This window comes from Schistocerca nitens, chromosome 10 (genome assembly GCF_023898315.1).
Source record: "Schistocerca nitens isolate TAMUIC-IGC-003100 chromosome 10, iqSchNite1.1, whole genome shotgun sequence".
In the NCBI taxonomy this organism is placed as follows: domain Eukaryota; kingdom Metazoa; phylum Arthropoda; class Insecta; order Orthoptera; family Acrididae; genus Schistocerca; species Schistocerca nitens.
Window position 1 is genome coordinate 35184133 of NC_064623.1, and position 13092 is coordinate 35197224.

Consider the following 13092-nt stretch of genomic DNA (forward strand, 5'->3'; position numbering starts at 1 on the left):
AGATGTTAAGTCCCATAGTGCTCAGATCCATTTTTGATCCAGTTGTTCTCAATTTATCATACACACGTGTAGGGTGAGTACGTTGGGGATATCTTTTAGAGAATAACTCTGTAGATTTCACTGAATTTTGTTGACAGTCTCTGTAAATGAGAAGCATATCGACTTGTTCTTCGAAGGAATACATCTTTCAGATTCGCTTGATTCGACGATACTAGTCATGTCGTTCCCATTAGTGACGTATTGTGAAACCATCGAATGGTGTTTACATATCGATGGCACGTTAGATGGATAGGCCGTATTCGGCGAATATTTACTATTTGCATGATATACGAGAGAGAATTGTCAGAGCATGTGCCGAACAGATAAGGTTTATCACTCAATACATGATAGGAAGATTGCAGCACTGCATAGTTACCAATGGTCATCACTTCGAACATCTTCTGTAAATGGTTGCTCATACCACATTCACGTGAGGCAATACTGACCCTACGACTTATCTTAGAAGAAAGATTAAGGAAAGGCAAACCTACATTTCTAGCATTTGTAGACTTAGAGAAAGCTTTTGACAATGTTGACTGGAATACTCTCTTTCAAATTCTAAGGGCGGCAGGTGTGAAATACAGGGAGAGAAAGGCTATTTACAATTTGTACAGAAACCAGATGGCAGTTATAACAGTCGAGGGGCATGAAAGGGAAGCAGTGGTTGGTAAAGGAGTGAGACAGGGTTGTAGCCTATCCCCGATGTTATTCAATCTGTATACTGAGCAAGCAGTAAAGGAAACAAAAGAAAAGTTCGGAGTAGGTATTAAAATCCATGGAGAAGAAATAAAAACTTTGAGGTTCGCCGATGACATTGTAATTCTGTCAGAGACAGCAAAGGACTTGGAAGAGCAGTTGAACGGAATGGACAGTGTCTTGAATGGAGGGTATAGGATGAACATCAACAAAAGCAAAACGAGAATAATGGAATGTAGTCGAATTAAGTCGGGTGATGCTGAGGGAATTAGATTAAGAAATGAGACACTTAAAGTAGTAAAGGAGTTTTGCTATTTGGGGAGCAAAATAACTGATGATGGTCGAGGTAGAGAGGATATAAAATGTAGATTGACAATGGCAAGGAAAGCGTTTCTGAAGAAGAGAAATTTGTTAACATCGAGTATTGATTTAAGTGTCAGGAAGTCGTTTCTGAAAGTATATGTATGGAGTGTAGCCATGTATGGAAGTGAAACATGGACGATAAATAGTTTACACAAGCAGAGAATAGAAGCTTTCGAAATGTGGTGTTACAGAGGAATGCTGAAGATTAGATGGGTAGACCACATAACTAATGAGGAGGTATTGAATAGAATTGGAGAGAAGAGGAGTTTGTGGCACAACTTGACTAGAAGAAGGGATCAGTTGGTAGGACATATTCTGAGGCATCAAGTGATCACCAGTTTAGTACTGCAGGGCAGCGTGGAGGGTAAAAATCGTAGAGGGAGACCAAGAGATGAATACATTAAGCAGATTCAGAAGAATGTAGACTGCAGTAGGTACTGGGAGATGAAGAAGTTTGCACAGGATAGAGTAGCATGGAGAGCTGCATCAAACCAGTCTCAGGACTGAAGACAACAACCACATTTTTTATCTTCGATGACCTTCAAAGACCTTACTGTTACACATCATTGGATTCGTTTCGATAGCCGCCGTCAGAAAATAAGTACCCGACTATAGCATCCCATTTAAAAAATGAAGTTGATCTTCATATCTCTGAAGCGACCACACCGAGCAACAAAAAACCAACGTCATATTATGACCCCCGTTGTCCCATGCAACATATGTCGCACAAACTTTTCAGCTACTATCATACTTTCGGATTTATTCTAGGTGGCAATAGTTAGTGACTCGCCCTGTACACAGGGTGGTCAGGAAAAGTCTGATCAGCGTCTAAGGGCGTTACAGGGCAGGTTACAGTCAGAAATAAATGTCACAAAGAAAATTAGATACATTGCGCTGTTTCTGAGTCAATTAGCACTGAAGTTATCCAATCAAGTTACTGAGTGTGCAGCTTCAATTAACGGGGTTGCTGAACGTGTTTTTGGTTTGCTTTCCCGAAAACCAGAAAAATGATATAAAAATGGGACGACTCAATATCGAACAGTTTCGTATGCTGTCATCTACGCTGACACCAACTGACAGTAATTATTCCTGGCGGCGAGCTTGAAATTTGATCACGAAACGGTCTGATTGGTTAAATTCAGTGCTATTTATCTCGGAAACGGCGCTATCTATCGAATACACTAAACACAAAACACGACGGCACACACGAGAAACGGATGGCGATGATCTCCGACGCGCGAATGTTCACGTAACGTGTGCGAGTCCAGGGACCTGCCAAGAGAGGAGGAGGGGGGGTCGGAGAGGGAGATAGGAGAGCGAAGATGCCAATGGTAGAGGAGATGGGAGGAGGAGTAGAGGGACGGGGGTAGGGGAAGCCCGGGGGAGGAGTGGGAAGAAAGGGAGGAGGCAGGGAAGGAGGAGAGAAGGGAGGGAGGGTGTCCAAAGGAAAAAACACAGGAAGTGGGAGGAAGGATCAAAGTTGGTAGGAGGGGTAGATGGATGGGAGGAGGGCATCATCACGGAGGGGGAGCTGGCGGAAGCCACCATGGGAGAGGGTAAGGAGGGTGGAGAGATGGAGAGCAGGTGGGACGTGGGAATACAGTCACGGCAGCGGACGGGGGTGGGAGAGGATGGATGAGACAAGCGGGTGAGGAGGATCGAGTTTACGGGAGGTTTAGAGGATCCGTATCTGTTCGAGGAAAAGTAGGAGGTGGGGGAACGGAATTAGGTCGTACAGGATCCGCATGGGGGAGGGGAGACGGATGCGATAGGCGAGGCGGACGGCATGGCATTCAAGGATCTGAAGGAATTTGTAAAAGGTAGGAGGGGCGGAGTTCCAGGCAGGGTGGGCGGATGAGGGATTTATAGGTGTGGAGGATGGTGGAGGGGTCCAGACCCCACGTACGGCCGGAAAGGAGCTTGAGGAGAGTCGGGAGCGTGCCTTGGATTGTCCGGAGATGGGGGGAATAACACAGAACATAGACATTTGCGTACGTCTTTTGCGGATGAAAAATGTACACTGCTATTGTCGTCCGTTAAAGTTCCATTCTTTATGTAAAATAGAAGAACCTGTTGGCAATGATAAAAAATTTCATCAACATTTGTTTAACGTTATACAGGGTGGTCCATTGATAGTGACTGGGCCAAATATCTCACGAAATAAGCGTCAAACAATAAAACTTCAAAGAACGAAACTTGTCGCTTGAAGGGGGAAACCAGATGGCGCATTGGTTGGCCCGCTAGATGTCGCTGCCATAGATCAAACGGATATCAATTGCGTTTTGTTTTTAAATAGGAACCCCCATTTCTTATTAGATATTCGTGTAGTACATAAAGAAATATGAATGTTTTAGTTGGACCACTTTTTTCGCTTTGTGATAGATAGCGCGATAATAGTCATAAAAGTATAAGTACGTCGTATCACGTGACATTCCGCCAGTGCGGAAGGTATTTGCTTCGTGATACATTACCCGTGTTAAAATCGACCGTTTACCAACTGCGGAAAAGTGCGATATCGTGTTGATGTGTGGCTATTGTGATCCAAATGCCCAACGGGAGTGTGCTATGTATGCTGCTCGGTATCCTGGATGACATCATCCAAGTGTCTGGACCGTTCTCCGGATAGTTACGTTATTTAAGGAAACAGGAAGTGTTTAGTCACATGTGAAACGTCAAACACGACCTGCAAAAAATGATGATGACCAAGTAGGTGATTTAGCTGCAGTCACGGCGAATCCGCATATCAGTAACAGACAAATTGCGCGAGAATCGGGAATCTCAAAAACGACGGTGTTGAGATTGCTACATCAACATCGATTGCACCCGTACCATATTACTATGCACCAGGAATTGCATGGCGACGACTTTGAACGCCGTGTACAGTTCTGCCACTGGAACAAGAGAAATTACGGGAGGAAGACAGATTTTTTTCACGTTTTCTATTTAGCGACGATGCGTCATTCACCAACAGCGGTAACGTGAACCGGGATAATTTGCACTATTGGGCAACGGAAAATACACGACGACTGCGACAAGTGGAACATCAGCGACCTTGGCGAGTTAATCTATGGTGCGGCATTATGGGAGGAAGGATAATTGGCCCCCATTTTATCGATGGCAAACTAAATGGTGCAATGTATGCTGATTTCCTACGTACTGTTCTACCGACGTTACTACAAGATGTTTCACTGCATGACAGAATGGCGATGTACTTCCGACATGATGGATGTCCGGCGTATAGGTCGCGTGCAGTTGAAGCGGTATTGAATAGCGTATTTCATGACAGGTGGATTGGTCGTTCACCGGATCTGACGTCCCCGGATATCTTTCTGTGTAGAATGTTGAAGGGTATTTGCTATCGTGATCCACCGACAACTCCTGAGATCATGCGTCATTACACGTGTTGCCAAATGCATTGAGGTTGGCGGACATAATTTTTAGCATTGATTGCATTGATGTGGTAGTTGCAGGTAATCACGCTGTAACAGCATGCATTCTCAGTTATCATAAGTTAACTTAAGATACATGTATCACATTGGAGCAACCGAAATAAAATGTTCAAACGTAACTACGTTCTGTATTTTAATTTAAAAAACCTACCTGTTAGCAACTGTTCGTCTAAAATTTTGAGCCGTATGTTTGTGACTATTACAGCGCCATGTATCACAAAGCGACAAGAGCGGTCCAACTAAAACATTCATATTTCTTTACGTACTACGCGATCATGTAATAAAAATGGGCGTTCCTATTTAAAAAAACGCAGCTGATATCCGTTTGACCTATGGCAGCGCCATCTAGCGGGCCAACCATAGCGCCATCTGGTTTTCCCCTTCAAGCTAGATAAGTTTCGTTCTTTGTAGTTTTTTCGTTTGATGCTTATTTCGTGAGATATTTGGCCCGGTCACGGTCAATGGACCGCCATGTGTATCGCTGTAGCTCATCACAAGGAAAGACCATTACTTAAAAAACAAAACACGACGGTTCTAGTCGCAGTCCAGTAAGCAGTTTTAATCTGTCAGGAAGTTTCAAATCCTCGCACACATTCCGCTGCAGAGTGAAAATTTGATCATGCATATTTTTACGTTCTTGCATGCACTGTACATGATTTGGCGTGTTTGTTTTATTTGCTTGTAACGTTTAACCTCGCTGCTCGTGCGCCAACAGGCTGCCGCTGTTGAATAATCGCCTGTTGTCGTACCACGGGCAGTACCTCTCCTTTCGCGACGACTTCAGCGCCCAGTGTGAGAAGCAACAGCCAGAGGCATCACCAATTTTCGCTCTCGCCGACGCGCTCTATGGCTTCTACTACCACGTCTGGTTCGACGCAGCTCGAAGTTTCCTGCCACTTTACAAAATTCATTACTTTATCACCAGCTTCCCTAGAACACAAAATGCACCACCTATCGACATCAAAGGTAAGTTTGATTCTGGGATACACGCGCTTCACGTTTTTGCACCGAAGGCTGTTGACTCTACTGTCATTCGAGGAATCAAGTACAAAAAACACCTGTAGATATTCACTTTTGGATCTTCCGTGATTTTCTACATCACGTAGGATAATTGCGATAGTTGCTGGTATGCTTTCCATCTTCGATCTTTCGACTGGCTGGCAGCTTTCCATCTGGATTTGTCTCAAGCTAACACTTCATTTCGACGTGTTTTTGACTCCTGTACTATACAGGATAAGGCATGTAGGTTAGGAAATTTAAAAAGGGAAATGGATGGGTTAAAGTTAGATATAGTGGGAATTACTGAAGTTCGGTGACAGGAGGAACAAGACTTTTGGTCAGGTGAATACAGGGTTATAAATACAGAATCAAATAGGGGTAATGCAGGATTAGGTTTAATAATGAATAAAAAAGTAGGGGTGCGGCTAAGCTACTACAAACAGCATAGTGAACGCATTATTGTGGCCAAGATAGACACGAAGCTCACGCCTACTACAGTAGTACAAGTTTATATGCCAGCTAGCTCTGCAGATGACGAAGAAATTGAAGAAATGTATGATGAAATCAAAGAAATTATTCAGATAGTGAAGGGAGACGAAAATGTAATAGTCATGGGTGACTGGAATTCGGTAGTAGGAAAAGGGAAAGAAGGAAACGTAGTAGGTGAATATGGATTGGGGCTAAGAAATAAAAGAGGAAGCCGCCTGGTAGAATTTTGCACAGAACACAACTTAATCATAGCTAACACTCAGTTCAAGAATCATGAAAGAAGGCTGTATACATGGAAGAAGCCTGGAGATACTAGAAGGTATCAGACAGATTATATACTGGTAAGACAGAGATTTAGGAACCAGGTTCTAAATTGTAAGACATTTCCAGGGGCAGATGTGGACTCTGACCACAATCTATTGGTTATGAACTGTAGATTAAAACTGAAGAAACTGCAAAAAGGTGGGAATTTAAGGAGATGGGACCTGGATAACCTGACTAAACCAGAGGCTTAACATTAACAATAGAAATCCATTAATCTTACGGAAATTATCATGTAAGTGTAAAAAAGTTGCGGGATGTTTTCAAAGAGATAGTATCGACAGCATTTGAGAGATATAGGCCTATACCACATAAATTAATAAGTGATGGTACCGATCCCCAATGGTACACAAAACTGGTCAGATCGTTGTTGCAGTAGCAACGAATAAAGCATGCCAAATTTAAAAGAACGCAAAATCCCCAAGATTGGCCAAGTTCTACAGAAGCTCGAAATGTGGCGCGTACTTCAATGCGAGATGCTTTAAAAATTTCCACAACGAAATTCTGTCTCGAAATCTGGCAGAAAACCCAAAGAGATTCTGGTCATACATAAAGCACACCAGTGGCAAGACGCAATCAATACCTTCACTGCGGGATAACAACGGTGAAGTCACTGATGACAGTGCCACGAAAGCAGAGTTATTAATCACGGTTTTCCGAAATTCTTTCACCAAGGAAGACGAAGTAAATATTCCTGAATTACAATCAAGAACAACTGCCAAGATGAGAAACATAGTAGTAGATATCCTCGGTGTAACTAAGCAGCTTAAATTACTTAATAAAGGCAAGGCCTCCGGTCCAGATTGTATACAAGTCAGGCTCCTCTCAGAGTATGCTATTAAATAGTTCCATATTTAGCAATTATATACAACCATTCGCTCACAGAAAGATCCGTACCTAAAGAGGGGAAAATTGCTCAAGTCACCCCAATACCCAAAAAGGGAAGTAGGAGTAATCCGCTGAATTACAGGACCATATCACGAACGTCGATTTTCAGTATTGTTTTGGAACATATACTGTATTCGAACATTATAAGGTACCTCGAAGAAGATTTATTGACATACAGTCAGCACGGATTCAGAATATATCGTTGTTGTGAAACACAACTAGGTCTTTGTACTCATGAAGTAATAAGTGCTATCGACAGGGGATGTCAAATTGATTCCATATTTTTAGATTTCCAGATGGCTTTCGACACCGTTTCTCACAAGTGTCCTCTAACCAAACTGTGTGCCTATGGAGTATCGCCTCAGTTGTGCGACTGGATTCGTGAGTTCCTGTCAGAAAGGTCTCAGTTCGTAGTAATGGACGGAAAGTCATCGAGTAAAACAGAAGTAATATCCGGCGTTCCCCAAAGAAGTGTTATAGGCCCTCTATTGTTCCTGATCTCTATTAACGACATAGTAGACAATCTGAGTAGCCGTCTTAGATTGTTTGCAGATCATGGTGTCATTTAACTTCTTGTGAAGTCATCAGATGATCAAAACGACTTGCAAAATGATTGACCCTGAGTAAAGAAAAGTGTGAAGTTATTCACATGAATACTAAAAGAAATCAGCTAAATTTCGATAACGCGATAAGTCACACAAATCTGAGGGCTGTAAATTCAACTAAATACTTAGGGATTACAACTACAAATAACCTAAATTGGAACGATCACATAGATCATATTGTGGGTAGAGCAAACCAAAGACTGCGATTCATTGGCAGAACACTTAAAAGGTGCGCCAGGACTACTAAAGGAGACTGCTTGGACTACGCTTATATGTCAGTACTCTGATCTACAGTAAATCTGAGAAATATCTGTGTGGATGTGTATTAACAAGTAAGGATCGTTTTCAACGTTATGAACGAACTCTCATGTGGCTGCAGGGAGTTGAGAAGGAGGGCTCTGCCCACCGAAACAAGGTGTACTAGGCCGCCTCAGTAATCGGTCTCGATTTATGATATAGTATATATAAAAGTGGTTCAAATGGCTCTCAGCACTATGGGAGTTAACACCTGAGGTCATCAGTCCCCTAGAACTTAGAACTACTTAAACCTAACTAACCTGAGGACATCGCACACATCCATGCCCGAGGCACGATTCGAACCTGCGACCGTAGCAGTCACGCGGTTCCAGACTGTAGCGTCTAGAATCGCTCGGCCACCCTGGCCAGCCTGAGGGATGAGATTGCAAGTCAAATTTAAATAAATGGCCCTGTTAGTAATAAAAATAGAACCGGTCGTCCACAGCGGCCGGCTAGTATATTTAGCCCTGTGCAACCACGTACTTGAAAATACACTGAAGAGCCAAAGAAACTTGTCTAAGCATGTGTACTCAATTACAGAGGTATGTAAACAGGCAGAATACGGCGCTGCGGTCGGTGACGCCTATATAAGACAACAAGTGTCTGGCGCAGTTGTTAGATCGGTGGTATATCAAAATTTAAGTGAGTCTGAACGTACTGTTATAGTCGGCGCACGAGAGACGGCTCACATTGTCTCCGAGGTAGCGACGAACTATGGATTTTCCAGTATGACCATTTCACGAGTGTGACTTGAATATCAGGAATCCGGTAAAACATCAAATCTCCGACATCGCTGCGGCCGGAAAAAGATCCTGCTGGAACGGGATGAACGACGACTGAAGAGAATGGTTCAACGTGACAGAAGTGCAATCCTTTCGCAAATTTCTACAGATTTCGATGCCAGACCATCAACAAGTCTCAGCGTGCGAACCATTCATCATTGATATGGGCTTTCGGAGCTGAAGACCCACTCGTGTACCCTTGATAACTACGCGATACGAAGCTTTACTCCTAGCCTGGGACAGTCACCAACGATATTGGACTGTTGATGAGTGTAAACATGTTGCCTGGTCGGGCGAGTCTCGTTTCAAATTGTATCGAGCGGATGCACGTGTTCGGGCTTGGAGACAACCTCATGAATTCAAGGTAGTGTACGCTATGTAATGGTGTGGGGCGTGTGCAGTTGGAGTGATATGGGACCCCTGATACGTTTAGATTCGACTCTGACAGGTGACACGTACATAAGCATCCTGTCTGATCATCTGCATCTATTCATGTCCATTGTTCATTCCGAAAGACTTGGGCAATTCCAGCAGGACAATGCGACACCCCACATAACCCGAATTGCTACGCAGTGGCTCCAAGAACACTTTTCTGGGTTTAAACACTTCCGCTAGCCACCGAACTCCCATTTCTGGGGGCCGAGCGGTTCTAGGCGCTTCAGTCGGGGACCTAGCTGCTGCTACAGTCGCAGGTTCGAATCGTGCCTCGGGCATGGATGTGTGTGACGTCCTTCGGTTAGTTAGGTTTAAGTAGTTCTAAGTTCTAGGGGACTGATGACCTCGGATGTTAAGTTCCGTAGTGCTCAGAGCCATTTGAACCAGCCAGCATTTCTGGGAAGCGTTGCAACGTCGGCTGATCAGAAGAGATTTCCATCCCCTCGTATTCTTACGGATTGAGGGACAGCCCTGCAGGATTCATGGTGTCAGCTCCTTCGAGCACTACTTCAGACATTAATCGAGTCCATGCAAATTCGTGCTGCGGCACTTCTTTGTTCTCGTGGGTGTGCTACACAATATTAGGCAGGTGCACCAGTTTATTTGGCTCTTCAGTGTGGCTTCTAACTGAAATAATATACGTATAAGCACTGTTAAAGTTGACGCATCTGACTGTCTTGCTATCATAAGATATTCCCTAATTCTTAAGTAATTCTCATATGTATGCGTGAATTTCAAAGTATGGGAAAATGTATACGGAAGCGCTCGCGTTAGAGAAACGTGTGGGTAACATGAACTCTACCTGGTTGGAATTAATTGCACAGATATACAAAACTTATAACCATTTAAAGCTGATTGCACTGTGAATTATCTATCGTATACTTTCATAAATAAATCGTGCTGTCTACATAAGCTAATTTCCTTTAAATTTAATAATGGGTTCTATACTAAAAATAAAACTTTTTGCTCTACGGTCGTGTGTCAGTTCCAATAGTAAATTTACTTAAGTAAACTTGTTACGTAAAGAAAGTTAGATCCAGCGAAAACTACTATCTTCTGTTGTATCTGTTTGATACTGTATCACGATTACGTTACAACTAAGAACACCGATGTAATTTGCCACCTTTACTGGCTTTCTTCTATTTTTCTGTTACGTTCAAAAAAAGTAACTTTTTACACTTTTGTGTATATTCCCGTTTAAGAGAACTTTTTGTAATAAACGAATTATTCGAATAGAACATCCGAAGTATGCTTCTCATTTAGTTTCAATTAAGAATAACAGTTTTCCTCTTGAGAACTAGACAGTCGTAACTTCATTAATCTCTTTATGACAACTTCATCGCAGTTACAATTATATGGAAAATGTTAATTATCTTTGTCTTCCTTAGGACGACTTTTTCCAACTACTGTATACTTAACGCCTTTCCTCTTTGTTTCAAATATGAGCCGTAGAAACGAAATCGAAGTAGCGTACGAGTACCCGCAAAAAATTTACAGTACCACTGACGGGCAGCACTAAAAAAAACAAAAACAAAAAAAGAGAGAGAAGGAAAAAAGGAGGTAGGTGCCACCATCACTTTTAACCACACAATTTTACATTTGTTCAAAGTTCACACCTTCTTCAGGTTTTGACACTAGACGTCCCATTACAGTCCCTAGGTTGAGTGGTCACTCGTCACGATGAACAATAATGCGTGAGAGCTATGTGGTACATTCAGTGTTCGTGGTCCATATCTAGAAAACGCTAGCGTGTATTATCGCTGTAGGAACATGCGAATCTTCCGTGGATATACACTAGGATCTGTCACAGTAAAGTAACATGAATTCTCCATCAACAAAACTGACACAAAAACAGGCCCCTCCAACCATCTCGGAATTTTGACGATCTAACGCGCCAATCAGACAAAATTTGCCACGATATCCCTCAGGAGCAGTCCAACAACTCTAACAGTCAGTGCAGTGCCAAGACGAATAAATGCTTACATAAGGACCAGAGATTGTTATTGATTTTCTCAATTTGTGAAGCTATTGCTCTTGAATAAATAGTCCAGTTTTCCAGACCTTTACATGTACACTCCTGGAAATGGAAAAAAGAACACATTGACACCGGTGTGTCAGACCCACCATACTTGCTCCGGACACTGCGAGAGGGCTGTACAAGCAATGATCACACGCACGGCACAGCGGACACACCAGGACCCGCGGTGTTGGCCGTCGAATGGCGCTAGCTGCGCAGCATTTGTGCACCGCCGCCGTCAGTGTCAGCCAGTTTGCCGTGGCATACGGAGCTCCATCGCAGTCTTTAACAGTGGTAGCATGCCGCGACAGCGTGGACGTATGTGCAGTTGACGGACTTTGAGCGAGGGCGTATAGTGGGCATGCGGGAGGCCGGGTGGACGTACCGCCGAATTGCTCAACACGTGGGGCGTGAGGTCTCCACAGTACATCGATGTTGTCGCCAGTGGTCGGCGGAAGGTGCACGTGCCCGTCGACCTGGGACCGGACCGCAGCGACGCACGGATGCACGCCAAGACCGTAGGATCCTACGCAGTGCCGTAGGGGACCGCACCGCCACTTCCCAGCAAATTAGGGACACTGTTGCTCCTGGGGTATCGGCGAGGACCATTCGCAACCGTCTCCATGAAGCTGGGCTACGGTCCCGCACACCGTTAGGCCGTCTTCCGCTCACGCCCCAACATCGTGCAGCCCGCCTCCAGAGGTGTCGCGACAGGCGTGAATGGAGGGACGAATGGAGACGTGTCGTCTTCAGCGATGAGAGTCGCTTCTGCCTTGGTGCCAATGATGGTCGTATGCGTGTTTGGCGCCGTGCAGGTGAGCGCCACAATCAGGACTGCATACGACCGAGGCACACAGGGCCAACACCCGGCATCATGGTGTGGGGAGCGATCTCCTACACTGGCCGTACACCACTGGTGATCGTCGAGGGGACACTGAATAGTGCACGGTACATCCAAACCGTCATCGAACCCATCGTTCTACCATTCCTAGACCGGCAAGGGAACTTGCTGTTCCAACAGGACAATGCACGTCCGCATGTAACCCGTGCCACCCAACGTGCTCTAGAAGGTGTAAGTCAACTACCCTGGCCAGCAAGATCTCCGGATCTGTCCCCCATTGAGCATGTTTGGGACTGGATGAAGCGTCGTCTCACGCGGTCTGCACGTCCAGCACGAACGCTGGTCCAACTGAGGCGCCAGGTGGAAATGGCATGGCAAGCCGTTCCACAGGACTACATCCAGCATCTCTACGATCGTCTCCATGGGAGAATAGCAGCCTGCATTGCTGCGAAAGGTGGATATACACTGTACTAGTGCCGACATTGTGCATGCTCTGTTGCCTGTGTCTATGTGCCTGTGGTTCCGTCAGTGTGATCATGTGATGTATCTGACCCCAGGAATGTGTCAATAAAGTTTCCCCTTCCTGGGACAATGAATTCACGGTGTTCTTATTTCAATTTCCAGGAGTTTATATCACATCTACCGATTTCTGTCCCATTCGGATAATTCCTTTGTGGTGCATGTGTTTCTTTTTTTTTTGCCTCATACGCGTAATGATTCTAATGTATTAATGCAATTGTCTTATATGGCTTTTAAGGTCCGTGTCTATTTTAAAAAGTATTTTTACAATATCCATGTGGTGATAGTTCCTTGGACTCAGAAATCCCTTCTACAGCACTTCCAACGTCATACCAAACTTTATCTTCTGCAG

General features: G+C 44.2%; 1 protein-coding gene across 1 annotated transcript in view; it reads left to right on the top strand.

Moving 5' to 3' along the window:
- The window catches only part of LOC126210629 (uncharacterized), a 186270-nt gene that overhangs the window by 45753 nt on the left and 127425 nt on the right, over positions 1 to 13092 (top strand). The window contains exon 6 of the mRNA XM_049939931.1: positions 5263 to 5513. Within this exon, the coding sequence (XP_049795888.1) occupies positions 5263 to 5513 (251 nt within the window). The remainder of the gene's footprint in view (positions 1 to 5262; positions 5514 to 13092) is intronic.